We start from the raw sequence: 17652 nt of genomic DNA, 5'->3' as shown, positions 1-17652 counted from the left end.
CGAGTTTGTATGATGATAAAAGATTACTGGTGTTTAAACTTAACACTTAGTTTATTTAAACTAACTCTTAATTCTAATTGCTACAAATGTGTATGTCGGTGATTTGATTTGATTTTATGTTTTACTTGTTCTGATGTTTAATTCGATCTGACTGTGTTTCGGTGTGTTTCTAAGAAGGAAAACTTATTGAGAGATGTCTGTGGTGGGATGATGGGAAAAGGAGGAAGGTACTATGCAAAAAAGAGGGAATTTTGGAGTTTTGATTGGGTTAGGAGTTCTGGAAATTAACAAGGGTGGAAGGAAGGAGTGGAGGAAAAAAGGTGGCAGTAGGGATGGCAAGGGAAACGGTACTTTTTGGGTTTTTCCGGAAATTTTATGATGGGTCTGTAGCGGTACGCGGATTGGGATTAGGACGGATGACTTCAGGATTGCTTTATGGTGGATGCTAAAATGTATTTTCCTATTGCCTTTTTAAGAGTTGAGGTTAATGATGAGGCAGGTATAGCGACCCTAAGTTGTACGGTGCTGTGCCATCGTACACAGGCAATTGAAGTGTCGCTCGGCCCACGTAAAGTGTCCCGCCGTATTTTCTAATTGTACCTGTGTGCCCTTGCGAGAGGTAGTCTCGCTGGTGTAGAATTGTATGATTTCTGCCATGCTTGATCGGGGCACCGCTCACAGACTCGTTTGAGTAACCAGAGTATCGCCCAGCTCGCGGAAGTGCCCTGCCGCTACTCCTTGGTTGTTCTCAAATGCCTTTGTGAAGAGGTGGACACGACCGCATGGCACAGCTTTCACTCTATTTGGAGGTGAATTTATTCGAATAGGGTTCATATTCAAATTGGGTAACCGAAGTGTTGCCCAGCCCACATATTGTGCCTGTCGACATCTTCTGGTTGTTCTCAATAAGCGTATGAATCTCATAGTGCAGGCACCGGTTGACTTTTCCCGAGCTACTCGACAAGGTCAATCTGTGTGTTATTGTACTATTCGCGTCGCGAATTACACGATCGGATCAGTACTGTTGGAATCAGGCGTCCGGTATCGGAGCAAGTCTTGAGCCCCAAAAAACTCCTCTTGACAAACTCTTAGGTGTCTCAACCTGATCTCGACTTCGTGCGAGTCTCCACCGGAACATCTCCTCCGATTTATCGGCCGAGTGTAAAAGGTGCTGCGACAATCTTCAATCGTGCTATTCACCGAGGCTTTGACTCCAACAACCAATATATATATATATAGATTTCATGTATAAACAATTGGTATTTCACTTAAAGTATTTACTTTCCGTTTACGCATCGTTGAGCGTCGATTCGTTAAAAATCATTAAATTGAACGAAACAAAAATTGTCTTACAAAATTAGTAAATATACCTTCTTATGCGTGCAATTTAATATTGCGATAAATGAACAAAACTCTCCTTGTTAGATATTCATGTATGCGTGTTAGTTTTACAGAATATATTGTCTCATGTTCATTTTAAACAAAAAAGGTTTCTAACTTTCTTTAACGACCAGCCAGACCACTCCGCTATCCAGTACCTGGAGGCCCGAACCCTCCATTTAAAGCATTCGTAGATTAAAGTACTTTTATTCTTACTAAGAATCCCAAGCTGGGCTTAAACCAAACAGAATTCATAGAAAATATAACGACATAATTCGTAGAAGCAACGCCCGTCTCCAGGCGTATCTAAATAAGCAAACTCACGTTTACACTCTACCCTATAAAATTATAGGGTAGCGTTCAATTGAGGTTCAGTGGAAACGACAAGAGTCGAGTTCATGTTGCCAACATAACAAATCCAAATTGCATTGTGTATCACGTGTTGTATTAATTGGTGTAAACAAGGTTCTCAGTAGTCCATTACATTTTTACAATGAATTATATTCAAGTAAAAAAGAAGCCAGCCACGTGGAGTATGGAGGAAACGGAATGTTTTTTAAAAATAGTAAAAGATTTACAAGTAACGGCATTAATGGATGGAAAAAAATTCCGTACAGCGGAAATATTTAAAAAAATCGAAGCAACATTCCAAACCGAAGGATACAATAAAACACACATTCAACTTTTAGAAAAATTTAAAGCAATGAAAAGTATGTAAATTAAAAGAATCATTGTTCATTTATTTGATCATAACTTGTAATGGCTATGTTAAATAATCAGAATTATGGAAAATAACAAAACTAATAATACACTTTTGAACACGAACAAATTATGTAATAAAGAACACAAACAACAAACATTTTAACTTAGAGATTAACCATTTAAACAGGGATTACTTTTTCTTCAAATCAAACATATCACAAACGCTTACATTTTTATAACGACAAGACGGAAGTACAATATTCAATTATTTTGTTTCTAATATTCAATTATTCTGTTACTTATCGCACATCATTTTTAATACTGTAAGATGTCGTTATATGCTAAATTTATTAATAATTTAACAGGCTACATTATTATGTAGAACTGACGAGTTTTAATTTATCGTTATGATTATAACTTTTGCAACGTATTAGCTATTTTTTACATTTAATAATTTTTGTATCTACAAAACGATTTAAAGCTACAATACGAAGTTTATCTGAAAGTGGTGCTGGAACACAAGATAAAATGAAATGTCATTTTTTTGGAGAACTAAATGAAATATTTGGCCACCGACCAATTATCAATGAGACTGGTATAGATTCTACCTTACTGCCTCCCGATTTAAGTAAGATTTTCAAATATTTAAATTTATGTTTAATTGCAGCACTGTTATAGTAAATTAATATAAATATTTTATACTAACACACTAATATTATAGATACATAATTGATATTATGATAATATATTTTTCAGACGATGAGACTTGTGATGAGGCGTCATTAACTTCCATTTATCTCAAAAGATCATTATCTTCTGATACGCAACATAATCCACCTCCGTCATCATCACCAGTATTCAACTCCTTAATCGGATGACAGCAGAAGTACTTCTACACCTCCCTTAAAATCGCAGGAACTAGATAATTCTAACGAACTATGCACTTCTTCTAAAAAATGTAAAATATGTGGAACACCTACATATTTAAGTCGCGAAAATCCACGAGCTGGCTTTAAAAATATTATGCAAAACTTTGTAAACCAAATAACAGAATCTCAAGAAAAACTACTGATGAAAACTATTGAAGAACAGCGCAAACTTGATAAGGAAATGTTCAGTCAATACAATAATATCTTCTTACAGCAAACACAAATGTTACTCACAGGACTGCAAAATTTGAGTTCACCCTCTCCTCAAAATTATGCAACATTTCAGCAATTTTCTGGGGTTACAACTATGCCAGCAGTGAGACCAATGTTCACAGAGAACTTGAATCAGTCATATCCTACACAACCAACATTTTCGCATCAGAATAATATTAATACAGACCATTCCTGTACTTCGCATGAAACGCAAACTCGTTTAAGATCACATCAAGCCAAAACAACGATATCCAGAATTGTGCTTAGAGAAAATGAAGACATTGAATATTTAGATACTGTTGAAAGGGACTGAAATACTCAGCAGTGCAAGAGAGAGTGCAAAATATAATTGCTGCCAAAGATTAATATTTTTTTTAAATACTTATTTTTATTTTACATTACTTTGATATGATATTTCGTTTTTCTATTTTATATGAATAACTTTCAAAAATATACTGTGTTAGAAAATGAATAATAATTGAGATGTGATATTCTAAAGATATAAAGAATTGTAATAAGATATATTTTAAAATAGATATATTTTATAGATATATATTCATGTTGTGAAATGTTCTTTATTTTATAAGGCTTTTATGTTACAAAATATTTTTTATTTTATCAGTCTTTCATGCTGTAAGTTATTCTTTTTCTTATAAAAACTATTAGTATTACAATCAGTATATTGTAAAATAAGTACAATAAATAAAAAAGTCTTTTGCGTACACTTAGTATTGTAATATTTATTCGTTGTGATTATTGCAAGTCAGGTATTACCATTTACTATTGTAGGGGACAAATAGTTCCCAGTGTGGCGCTGGTAACGCGAGCCTAAAGCTTAGGGCTTGTACTCATGCGTCTCGCAGGTTGGTACGACGCCAACGGCAGGAGACGCCATGGAACCCAGTCGTAATAAAGATCTCGTACACAACGGCACGTGTAGTCACTATCCTTTCCCTACACTATATTCTTATTAATGGTGTTGCGATTCTTCTTGTTGAATTTAGGGATTTTGTTGGCGAGGTTCAATTCTCAAGAAGCGCTTGGGCGCTTGGTTTAATTCCGCGAATTAATCAAACAAAAAGGAAAAATAAATAAACTAATTGAAACTTTGAAATTAATTAAATAAACTAAACAACTAAATTAAACTTTTTGAACTTCTTTAATGAACTTTAACAAAGATTAACTTTTAAACTAATTTAAATGAAACTGAATTAACAAAACGAATTTTAATATATTGCTCTACTAAGTGAAGAATACGTGCGCTACTTTCTAGCTCTGAGAATTGAATCTAAAAGAATGACGAAATCAGATTTCCAATTGAAAATCAAGGATAATTATGAATTTGTTTTACAATTTGTTTCATTTCCTCCAATAAAATTAATATTTATAATTAAAGTGTCGTTAATTGGCTGCCTTATCATACTTCACTTATTAGATACGAGTATTTACAAGTAGTCTTTGATTTTAGCTTACAATTTATCAAATATACCCTGTGTTCATCTTCAACTGAACCTTTTACAATCTAAATTTTGCGCGTTTTAAAAGTTACATATTTTGTCGCTAGATGGAGTCGCTTTTACATTATGTGTAGCGACCAGAGTCGCCCAGAAATGTATAGTCGCGCCATCTAGTTTTAGTTAGGTTAAGTCTTCCTTATAGTCACTAGTTTGTAAGTTTTGTATATAGTAGTTGGTAAGCTTGGTAAAAGACGGTGCGCCCCCAACCTTCTCGGAAGTCGGGAAAAAACAATAGAATAAAACGAGCACGCGTCGTGTACAGAGGTGTCGAATAAAAAGTCTCCGGATAATCGTAAAACAGTCTAATTTATTCTCTCCCACTGAGCAAGTACGCCACATATGTTTCGCTTCTTCTATGTTCATACAGAGTTAAGCGTAATGCCATGATTTTCAAGAAAGCCAAAATCCGATAATGGGGACCTCTGGTGGCGAACTGGGAAGCTATAGACAAGGATAGATAGATCCTTGTCTCTCCAATGTATCTTTCTTTTCACGAGACGAGGCAAAATTCGTTTTCTGGCACGCGTGGCGAAACGATGGTGCCGTAGCAAGGTCGGCGGGCGCCCGCGGCATCGATTTGTAAAAAATTTTTATATGCGGATGTATGCACATGTAATTTTTTGTTGCAATTTTAGAGAAATAAAGGAATATATTGTTTATAATCGTTTATAGTTGTTAGTTTGTTTTTTCAGCAAATTAGTCATTTTTTCACGTACAACTGATTCTAAATGTGGCTGCGATGGACGTTCGGCGCAGGATTTATGAATAATTTGTTTATTATTTAGTCTGAAATCATATATGCTAAACTGGTTCGAAGAAGATACCGTATCGCATGAAATATAAGATGTATATACATTTGCACGTTCCTCGGAAGAAATAACGCAGATATAAGAGAAAAATCGATTGCTACTACGAGACGAAATAGTTAGTTGTATTAAAAATAGAAGAGACAAAAATTTATAAATAAAGCATATGCGTAATAAAAAGACTTTTTTAATAAAATGCACTGTTTGTAATAATTACCATAACTCTACATATTTTGTAAGATAGATATAGATTTAATGATAAAAGAATGTTATATACAAAAATAATTTATGTGATTGCTTTAATACTATTCCTGCAAGAGAAAAATATTCAAAGGTCAGGTATAAGAAATAAAATCCGTATAGACGTTGAACTGTGTTTATTTCGCCAAATGACACTTCTAGTCAAGAATGAGTCGGCTGACAATGTTTTACCACATGGCCTGGCCTTTTCAAAAGCAGCGCTTCAACCTTCGGGTTAACGAAAAACTTTAATAAGGAGAAAGTACATTGTCAAAGCGCACGTGTTGAACTGCACATTTTTTTCTTTAGAATTTTCTAACAGTCTGTCTTTTATGCTTGAGTACCTACGTTTATATTTTACAAGGAAATACGAAGTCACAAAAAAAGACGATCACAATACATTTTGTTGTATGTAATATACATTTATAAAGTCACGCTTTATTTCGGTATCAAGTATGCGGTATATTTTATCGAAACGAGTTATACAATATATTACCACAGAATATTATAGATTTTCAAACATTCATTCAAAATTGTACTAATTATGTTGTACATTTTAATAGAGAAAGAATTTGGAATTTAACATAATACAAACTGATGTTACAATTATCGATAATTTTTACATTGGTCCTTTCAATGTTTTAAATGTAATCCACCCACCGCGTTTTCCTTGCCTACCGATTCGCATTCTTCTGTCTCATTCTCTCGCTCTTTCCTCATTCACTTTCGCTGTTGCTTCTTTTCAATGCAGCTGTTACAATGGCCCTCTTAAATGTGCTGATTGTAGCCGTATATTTCTTTAAATATCTGTAAAAATAAAATCTACTACGCAGATTGCATAGATGCATTAGTACAATATTATTTTAAACAGCGTTTTAAATTTACAGAATTGAAAACATTGTACGTTTTATTACTACAGAAATTAAGGTTTAACATCTACTACTAAAAATATAGCACGCAGTATAAAAAATGCTGTAAGAAAATATAACATGAATTTTAAAAATTCTTTGTACTGTATATTGCTATACGTACGTACTTCTTTAATTTTTTTAGATGCCTGAAAACATTGTGATATCTTTGAATTATTTGTTTATCGTGTATGTATTCCACTTCCTCCGGTGTTAGACGACATATTGTAATAATAATTTGTTAAATATCTTACCGATAGTGCTGAAATATGTTTACATTTTCCTTTTGTTAACATATCCACCGCGTGGTTTAATTTTTGCATTTCCGTGTCGTGGCATCCTAGCTATATAATCATGTTTACAAATGTTTACGTTAGTCTTGAGAAGGCAACAGACCTCACTTCAGCGATGCAGTCATTGCAAACTGTCAGAGAAAAGACCCACAAACTCTACGCAAGCAACGCAAAAAAACACATATATTTCTTTCAGAAAGTTGAATAAATAAATTGATAATTTAGTAATATTATAATACATTACCTTCATATTAATACTGAAACTTATGAACAATTTTGGTTAACAATAAAAACATATAATATGTATAAAAAATTACAAAAGCTAGAAAATGTAAGAAAATAACAAGAAAATGTAAGCGCCCACATACTTTTGAGCGGTAGTGTACGTACTTATGTACTGTACATTGTTGTACGTACTTTTGTACTGTACATTGCTATATACGTACTTATGTACTGTATAATATTGTTATACGTACTTTTGTACTGTATAATATTGTTATATACGTACTTATGTACTGTACATTGTTGTACGTACTTTTGTACTGTATATTGCTATATACGTACTTATGTACTGTATAATATTGTTATACGTACTTTTGTACTGTATATTTTTATATCTGCTTATTACTGTAAAAATATGATTAAATCAATGTTACAAAAATATTGCAGTAATAAGCAGAATGTGCCCACCACCTCTTCCCAAGCGACTCGAAAATTGATCGAACTAGCGCAATATAATTGAAATGCAAGTTATCGCGCTTATTCGTTCAATTTCCTTTTTTTAGTCGCTTGCTGTACATTCAGACAAAATTGCGGCTCCCGAATTGGCATGTTTCTTGCCGCTCTGCTATCAATTAGTTCGGGAACCAAGCACTCCTCATAGAATTGTTTCAGCGGTGATAACATTTTCATTTGCCAAAACGTGTCATCACGCTCAACAATTGTGTGCTTGATTCCGAAAGGCGTCCATATCGCGAAGATACAATATTTTCGTTGCGTAATGTGCAATTGCCCTTGAATTTGATAATAATACCCGTGCTTTTCATTCATGCGGGTGTCATCGTTTTTATTAAAAATTCGATACATTTCTCCAACTTTATTTATTATTGCATCGGTTGGAGACATTTGTCGCGCTGCATAAGGACATTTAATTTCGACAATTGTATCCTCTCCAACAATGCCATCAGGCGACGCACCAAAATATGGGAATTCAGAATCAATGAATAATCCGCACTCATTGATTTTGATTCCCAGAATCTCCTCCAATTCTTGTCGTGCTAAAATCTCTTTTTCTTTACCCCACTTAATTGCAAGACTCGTTAATTTAGGAGGGTAAAGAATATTTTTTATGAGATTTTTGCACGACGTGGTATCTCTTCTGCAACAAACTTTCGAAAAATTTGATGCAGTCAACAGCGTTCGACGTGTATAATGCCACTGCGGGTTTGCATGCTGACCCCGCGTTACATATTCTAACACGTCTCTATTACGCTGTTGATTGAATAGCGTTTCGTAAAAATTGGCTTTCAACTGTTCGTACATGTTATCATCAATATCCGGCCGTTCGGCGTTTGGCCCATAATCTTTATCGGCTCTAAACGCTTTGGCCGCATATTTTGATCTACGAATAGGTATACCGAATTCCAACGCTGCCTTAACACGTTGCGCATATTGTGCGCGCTGTCTCATTTTCCTTTTTTCAAGGTCTATTGTTCGAATTGGAGGCACTTTACCAATCGCGCAGCAAGCAGTACTCAGCGCTTTCGAAGTGTTATAATGAAGTACCGATGCTTTTACACGCGCTTGGTAAGAACCTCTTTTAGCAAAATTAATACGTTTGCCACCGATCATTTTAGCAATAACAGCATTGCAACTTTCTACAGAATTGCTGGTATAATTATATAATACGCTTTCTGCGTTATCCACAATGCGTTTCATCGCATATTCTATTTTTGCATATAATCCTGCCATTTGTAATTGGGGAACCAGATTTTCCTCGCCTTCTTTTATTTCTTCATTGGAAAAGTATGGAAGGGAGGAACAATCTTTATGTTCCCCAAAAATGTGGCTAGGAATATTAATTAAATCTTTAATCAAACCAGCAATTTTATTTTCCCAAGTTGCATCGCTGTTGCGGCGAAACGTTGCAGCTTTTGTAATATTCGTACGAAATGCTTTACTACTTTGGGCAACAATTTTTCTTAATTTTAAGAGACTTCGACCACCACTCTTACTAATTTCCTCTATTTTTTTACAAAGGTTGCGGAGAAGATGATTGATGCATTCAATCTTCTCCACAACATTTTTGTACGGTGGGAAATCTCTTAATTTTTTAAGAACATTACTGTCGCCATCGCCAATATATTTGTAATATATTAATCCGTACATTTCTAAGCTGCAACGAAAGCCTTCGAGGATGATGTCACTTTCCATACTGGTGGAACTCTGATTAGTTCCCCAGTTTTTATAACATTTGTGCTCGCGGACTGGAACATTTAATTGACTAGCGCGTGCGCAAATACAACAATATTTGTTTCGCACGCTGACAAATAAAACTTTTCGCGTATAATAACCCATGATAATAGCCGCCCCGGATGGAGAATCGTAACCGCCACTGCGGTACGATCTTTTCATCCAGGAACCGTCTGTTATCACAGGTATATATGCAATACCGTCAGTGACATCACCCCTTGCAATTGCTAATTGTCTTTCCACTTTAGCAGCCTCCTGCATTTCTTTCTCTGCAGCGGCGGCTAAAGCTTCGGACATTTCGTCGTGGCATTTGGCAAACGTATTTTTGTTCATGCATTTTATATCTACTGCAGCTAATAATTCTTCTAGTTGCGTATATCCAGTCCCCGTCAATATGGTACCCATTACGGCACCTTGATTGACATCCAATATTTCGTCAGATGTCGGTTCACTCCAAAAATCACCTTTGAAGTGACACATTCGACATTCAACGAAATATTTTGTTTTAAGACCGGAACGCATCGTTTTTGTTATGACGAGATCAGTGAACTGGCATGAATTCTGCCAATGGGCTGATAATCTTTGCAATTCCGAAAAAACGTGCCCAAAGTTTACGATACTTCGTCCACTAATCTCGGCAGAACACAAACGATCTACATCAATATTACTATCTACATGCAAAACGACATTTTCGATTTCTTCGTCGATGTCGTTTTGCGTTTTGCAAGCATCTACATATTCTTGATTAGATGTATCAGGTGCTGATTCCAATGTCAATGTATCGTTATTTCGAACGTCAATTTCGTCCGGACAAATGTTTTCGAATGAATTTTCAATTTTGTTTATTTGTACTGCATTATTATTATTATTATTATTATTATTATTTATTGAATTCATATTATTCATACATTTGTCGTCGGAGAATTCGGACGACACATTGGAATCATTATTTAATGCACCTGATATAATTTGTGATTCTGATATGCTTACTTGGGATTCCGATGCGTTGCCCATTCGATGCACCGATCGAATTCTGTTCCGTAACGATGTTCTTCGAGTTGATCGTGGTCTCTTCTTATTCTTATATTTTTCTCTGTTCATTTTCACCGTGCACTAATTTTCGTGTATATAAAAAAAATATACTGATTGAATTGAAAAACCTTCTCCTTTTTCGAAGTCGGTTAATAAAAATGTTTAAAAATATTTGAAATAAAGTAAAAAAAAAAAATAAAAAAAAAAAATAAATAAATAAATAAATAAATAAAATAAACGTAACGTGCCGAATAACGAAACGTTCCGAAGTAAAAAATTTGTTGCAGGCTGTGCTCGAGATACTCTCGATAACCTCGCCTGTAACAAACTAACGTTGCTACGATGATCGAAAGCAAAGAGCGAAAATAAACAATACACTCTCGACGAAACAATCCTAACGCAAGGGTACAATTCTGTATCCGAATATTCTTTCGATTGTGAAATTTTACTAATACATTTTTCACGTTTTCTTGAATGAAATATCATTCGGAACATATTTATTTGTAATTTCAAACATTATGCTTACATCGTCAACATTACTGCAATAAATTATTACAAGTGCATAACTGTAATAAGTAAATTATTACATAAATTATTACAAGTACTAAGTACATGACTCGAATTTCATCGTGTTGGGTGTCATTTTAATCAGGAAAATATTAATATCTCATTTAAATAGTAAAAAATAAAAATGTTTTATACTGTAAATACTCGATATCTACAAATCCCTCGGGTGTGCAGTATTGCATACATCGTATAGATCCTAAATTGATTGATGTTTTGCCGAACGTAGAAAAGGACAGCGAGAGAAGAAACGCAAAGAAACAATAACATTTCGGTTGGACAATCCTTATGAAAAAATGAATTTTTTTTATTTTTGATTCTTCTGAAATAAAACTTTCACCAATATATTTGTTATATTTTTCAAATTAAAATGAGACCAAACACGGCGTAATTCGGCACATATTTCTTTGTAATTTCAAATGTTGAGCGTACATCGATGACTTTACTACAATAAGATATTGCCACTAAATATAACTCAAATTACACCGTGTTTAGTCTCATTTTAATCAGAACAATGTTAGAAATATGTTGGTGAAAGTTATATGTACAAAAAGTGAATAATAAGAAAGTTTTAAACTTTCATGCTTAGTGTCCCGAATGTTTGTTGTATGTCGATGGGTCTTTCCCTTTCCCTTTAGGGTCCCTCCCTTTATTCCTGGTGGTGGGGATGACTTCTCTTGTCGCTCATTTTTCGGGTGTAGGCACGAAAGAAAAATCATTTCTTCTTGAAACGTCTTAGTGACAGCAGTAAGTACATCTCCGACATTTCTATTTATTCTTCCATTTATTTCATTTAATCTTTATTGCGGTATTTTCTATTGCGTATTAATTAAATAATCTCTTTCTCCTTTTTCAGAAAAGAAGCAAAAGAAAAAAATTAATTGGAGATGGACATGGAGCCTCTTCATGACAATAGTAAGATTATTATTTTGCATATATTTGTAGGAGGCCAAAAGCTACGCAACAGTTATGTTGCGTATAATATACAAAAAATATTGTACGACTTATATTACATTTTTCATGCAGATGAAGTTGAAGAGATTGTGAGGCCACCGAGACGCGTATTATGGCCTGAAAATTGGTGGGCCATGCCGCCGTGGGGCATGCAGCCGTGGGGCATGCAGCCGTGGTGGATGCCGCAACCGCCGCTGCCGCTGCTGCCCCAACCACCGCTGCTGGCCCAACCACCGCTGCTGGCCCAACCACCGCTGCTGCCCCAACCACCGATGCCGCAGCAACCGCCGCTGCGGCCGCAACAACCACCGCCGCCACCACCGCCGCCATCGCAGCCGCGACCGCCAGCAAGTGAAACACCACCTGCTCGTGTAAGTTGAATAACAATTCCTCGTCGTATTTTTCTCATTACAATGCCACCAAACATGACACAATTAAGATCATAATTATTTGTGTAGCAAGTTAAGTTAGGATAAATTCGTACCTTTGCAGTAAATGTACACTTTGCCGCAAGTGTGAAAATCCGAAAATGTATGGTTTACTACACAAGTAATTATCGTTGTAAATATATTGTGCTTGGTGTCATTTTAATCAGGAAAACGAAACGAATACGATTGTAACAGTTTTTGTGTTGCTATCTTTTTCTACGTTCGGCTCATTACAAAGCATGTACAGTATTGTCTCCGTAAATGTTACTTCTGCGGGTGTTGATTGTAACATGTACGGAATAGGTACTACATACATTCTTTGTAGTGTGCCGAACGTAGAAAGGGACAGCGATACAAAAGACAAGGAGGAATAGAGTTTCGAACATTCGGTAAACATTAAAACGACATCAAACACGATATGATTACGATCGTAATTACTTCTGTAACAAACCATAAAAGTTTGCGATGTAACATTTACGGTAGAGATCTTTTTAACATTTACGGAGAGAATACTGTAATACTTATTATATAAATGTAAAACTCCAGACCCGAAAATATTTGTACATCTCACTATTTTTATCTCATTGCAGGGTAACCGGCGGCAACGAAAACGTTTGGCGGCCGCGTTGCGGCAAGCGGCCGCGTTGCGGCAAGCGGCTGCGTTGCAACAGGCGGCCGTAGCAACCGCGAGAGGCCGGGGCCGGGGCCGGGGCCGGGGCAGGGCCCACAATCAAAATAATAAGAAATTAAATTCTAAATATTTCATAATAAACAATTGCAATTAATTACGTCTACGTTATTTGCATGTGTAACCTTATCTTAGAATTAAGTACAGTCAACCCTCCTATAACGCGGTGAGTGCGTACCGCGTTATATGGAAACCGCGTTCTGAGAGTACCGCGTTATGGGAGGGTTGACTGTAAATAAATAAGTAGAAATTAACCGTTTCACTGCGGCGCAATTTTGAAGTAATTCATCAATAGGGACGACGTGGTAGACGCATGTCGGTCGCTGCGCCGTGCAGACCATAACAGTATCCGGAAATTTAATACTATTCGTAGAACTTAAAAAACAATCATTGCAAATTGTTGAAAATAGCAAAAATAAATACAGAAATATGTCGGTAATTTGCCAATATGTCGGTAATGAAGTATGTATATTTATATACTATCTATATGATACCGCTCGTTTCATTTAGATCCTTAAATGTTAAAATAATATCTATATAATTATTCTTTACTGGCCTCTCTGCAATTACGATATCGTACACGTATATTAAAAGATCTTGTGTTTCATTTAAAGTTCCTTCTTTGTGGTTTCTTGTTTTCAAATAAATTCATTTAGTATTGAAATTGTATTAATTGTGTTGTCTTATATTTAATAGTTTTCAATATTATATTATAAATGTGTACTCCCGTTTCCATCAAAAATGAATTAAATATACCTATTATTGATTTATTTTAAGTAGCCTTTTATAAAAATGTAGCAAAGCTAGATCACATTCTTTGCATTCATACCTACTTTCTCGACGAATTTTATGTTTACTGCATACTGCACATTTTGGAGCAGGATTTTTTTTTAAAAGACGGATTAAAATATGTGCTGGGAAAATGCCTTTCATTAACACGTAATGGGCGTATATTTAGGTCTTTTGTATGTATCGATGAATATCTGGGGATGTATATGTACGTCTTTCGTAGTGAAAGGGTTAAATAGGACAATATAGGCTAGAAACCGGAATTTAAGTAATTTTAAGTACATTCGGGATCAATAAAAATGATATATTAGGTATAGTAATAAAATTCATTTATTAATTAATTTTTACGTCGTAGTCCGTTATACGTCGGAATGTAAGACACTCCTCCAAGTAAAGAACTGGGTGAGAGGTTAGGAGTCCTGCCTCGTAATCTGTGTACACTTTTGTCGCAGGTTCGAGCCCCCTGAAAGTGGTTTTTTATACCATGTCACGTTTTTCATTTTTTTTCTTTTGTAATTATGAAATTATAAATAAATGTGGGGACTGAGGTTCGCGAAGGAGAACCTGGTGTAGGAAATGACGTACGACGACTTTTCTCGCTATTTGCAAGGATTGTACTTTTTATTAAGACGCGCACGTGCTGACTCTTTTTCTTTCGTACAAGAAGTGGAAGAACGACGTTCTTCTTTTTCGCGCCGCGTTCCTTATAAACTAGTCTTACCAACTACTATTTACAACTTAACCTAAGAAATAAAAAGTAACTAAAAATAGGAACTGTCCAGAGGGCGCATGTGACGCTGTCGGTACAGTCGCCACATAAATGTAGCATGTGGCGTCATCTTCCAGTGCAAGCAATGCATTTTGTTAGAATAAAAAATAATTGAAAAATGCACTTCCTTCTCCTTGTTCGTAAAATGAAAACGCGCGCAGTGTAAATTGGTGTATGAGAAAGTTATCCCGGCATTATTAATTAATGTTATAGTTAATATGTGTATTCTTTGTGTTTAACGTTAAATAATTAATTTGTAATTGGAAGTGTGTTATTAGTTTTTGATTTTTTCCGATCCTGATTATTTAACAGTAATAATATTAAAATAAATTCAAAGTGTTTTTAAATAATTGTTATTTACAAGATATAAAACATCTGCAATTAATAGCATACATGTACAATAATATTTAATACATGTAATAGAGATCCTAATCACGTACAATATTAATTACGTATTATGAAAATAAAAATCGAAATAGTGAGGCAGGTTATGACTGTTCATGTGTTGTGTACAAATGCAATTCCCCTTCCAATGAGACGTTTCTTCGCAGTAAAGAATGAGTGTGTCATCAGGATGAATTGTATCGTTGACGACAGTTCTGTATCGGCTATGGCCACGAAAGAATAAAATAAAAAAGTAAAATATTTTAAACGTGCTCACTTCGCAATAATCGATAGAAAAGTGAATAAAGAGCAAGGTGTAACCGAGTGTCATATATGATTTTCAAACTTTGTCGTAGATTGGCGCTCCATAAAGATTGCTCTTTATTTTTTACTATTATTTTTAAGATATCACTTCGTTAACTTATTAGTGTGTTAATTTCATTATTTGTTCGTTATAATTTCCTATTCGTTCAAAAGGAAATAATTATATATCGTAGAAAAGATCGGGAAAATTGTTAAAAAAACATAAAACATAACTAATTTATTATATATTATTTCTGGAATTAATATTTTGTGTTTGCACATGATACATTTGAAAAGAAAATATCATGATACGATTGTTATTAGTTTTGATGCAAACTATTTTTTAATGGTGGGCCCTTTTAGCGGTACCCTCTGGGGTGCCATATGTATGTACGTATAGCCAGTCCTGAACCCAGTCAGCACCAAGCCGCGCGATATGCCAGCGGCCATGTTGTTATTCAAACGGCTCGGATGTACCGCATTCTCCCATCCCAAACGCCTCTGCGAAAAAGTAATATTTCGACATGATTTCTTTTGCATACTATTGTCGGAAGGTGAATGTAGGTCGCTCTCGGAGCCGATTTTGCAATTTTGTCCAAAACAATTTTATGCACTGAAAACTGACATTTCTTATAGAAGAAAATTTTTCACGTCCCATTTTTCCAAAATCGGCCCCGAGAGCGACCTAGATTAAACCTCTGAGAGTAGTATGCAAAAGAAATCATGTCGAAATATTACTTCTTCGCAGAGTCGTTTGGGATGGGAGAATGCGTGTTTTCTCGTAACATCCTATTTACCGTCCTTGTCTCTCCTAACCAAAACCCCAGTAAGTAGACAGAGAACATTCGACTAACTTCACACCGCTCGATCTAGTGAATTTCATTACTCTTAAGTTGGTAACAAATGCCAGCACACAACAATAGCTATGTGCGTATGTTGAGGCGAGCATGACGCGTGAACTTTGATGCGTAAAAATTGTGTGACTCCCCATCTTTTGTTCTTGCCCACTCTCTCTCTGTTCTGATATAGCAAGTGCGCCGCGTGTCTTTTTCATTTTCTTTATACAATAAACTAATAATTCAGTGATATAAAAGTAATATTATTTTTATTTAAACCCATAATTCTAACAGGTTATGGGCCCAGTGTGGTAAGAGAAAAGAGTGAAAAGATTGGGTTGACCACGTGCGTCGTATATAAAAAGAAAAAGAATTCTCGTGAAGAGGTTACGTTAACCACGTGCGTCGCGTATAAGGATGATTTTAAATTTGGCGAGAGTTGAACTTTAAATAAAAGCAATTATGATATGTAAGAAAATCAGGAAAGTACGAGCGGGTTAGAAAGAAATAATAAAATAGATACAATTTAACTGTTAGATGTCTCGTTTATTTCTGTGATGTGTTGCCACGATCACAGACTGTACAAGAATGTAAGAGTAGAAACGAATAGCGTTAATTAGGCATAGGGAAGGAAAGATTGTAAAGCGCGGAGATATCTACCTATTAATCGGCGATCGAGGAGGCGGGGGGCTGGGGCGGGGGCGGAAATACGGAAACGAAATATGAGCGACAGGCAACACGCAGGGGATAGGCAGTAGAAAATAGACTACAGATCGGCACTTAGGTGGGAAATGGTGGAGGAGGTCGCGGTTTTACCGTATGTTCGAGCCCACCGGGAGGCGGTCCCGAGGGGGCGTTACAAGGTCAGCTGGAGGTCAGCGCATTTTGCCCGGGAGCCTCCCCTAGATCTTGACGCAGCCCCTAGGGCCAAAACCCTTTGGTTGAGAGCATCCAGTCTCCACACATGGAACACACACGCGAGGGGGGGGGGGGGGGGGGGGGGTTAGTCTTTCTTCCACAACCGCGAGCGATGGCCTAGACCAGGTACACTATGCCCCATCCGGTAAGGAAGCCTGGCGGGTTGCCGCCAACCCCCGCATAGCGGGGGCGGGAGACAGTTTTAGTGAGTAGGCCGTGGAAACCGCCCCTCTTCTAGGGGCGCCGGAAGCGGGAGTCTCACACTATCTGGGCTATCTTCTCAGATGTCCGTTACTGGATTTCTGTCTTCCTAATTAAAAAAAAAAAAGACTGTACAAGAATGTCTTCTCGGCAAAACCTTGGCCGTGAGGATACCAACGTCACCATGGCCCTTAAAACTATACATTGTATACTAGCCTCATAAACTTTCCCTTGCGACCGGGACAGCTCTCTGACGAAGCGCACATGGCTTACTCTCGTCCAATGCATCTACCTAAACTCTAAATTTCTAACATTCGGCCATACTG

The 17652-nt window shown here is 36.1% G+C and overlaps 1 protein-coding gene across 1 annotated transcript; it reads left to right on the top strand.

Moving 5' to 3' along the window:
- The first annotated feature begins 1508 nt into the window (after window positions 1–1508).
- On the top strand, window positions 1509–3716 carry LOC100879135 (uncharacterized). Its single transcript, XM_076528881.1, has 3 exons — window positions 1509–2090; window positions 2564–2710; window positions 2839–3716. The coding sequence occupies exons 1-3, from the start codon at window positions 1874–1876 to the stop codon at window positions 2958–2960; spliced, it is 486 nt and encodes a 161-aa protein (XP_076384996.1). The 5' UTR covers window positions 1509–1873; the 3' UTR covers window positions 2961–3716.
- The last annotated feature ends 13936 nt before the right edge of the window (window positions 3717–17652 follow it).

Source organism: Megachile rotundata, chromosome 2 (genome assembly GCF_050947335.1).
Source record: "Megachile rotundata isolate GNS110a chromosome 2, iyMegRotu1, whole genome shotgun sequence".
Classification (NCBI taxonomy): domain Eukaryota; kingdom Metazoa; phylum Arthropoda; class Insecta; order Hymenoptera; family Megachilidae; genus Megachile; species Megachile rotundata.
Note: the sequence above shows the minus strand (reverse complement) of the source record. Positions and strands in the feature narration are given on the sequence as shown.

Bases quoted from the DNA above. Each gene is read 5' to 3' on its own strand.
- LOC100879135 (XM_076528881.1), top strand. From the start codon at position 1,874: ATGAATTATATTCAAGTAAAAAAGAAGCCAGCCACGTGGAGTATGGAG. The intron at 2,091-2,563 runs GTATGTAAATTA...AACGATTTAAAG, and splicing joins AAAATTTAAAGCAATGAAAA to CTACAATACGAAGTTTATCT. The intron at 2,711-2,838 runs GTAAGATTTTCA...TATATTTTTCAG, and splicing joins CTTACTGCCTCCCGATTTAA to ACGATGAGACTTGTGATGAG.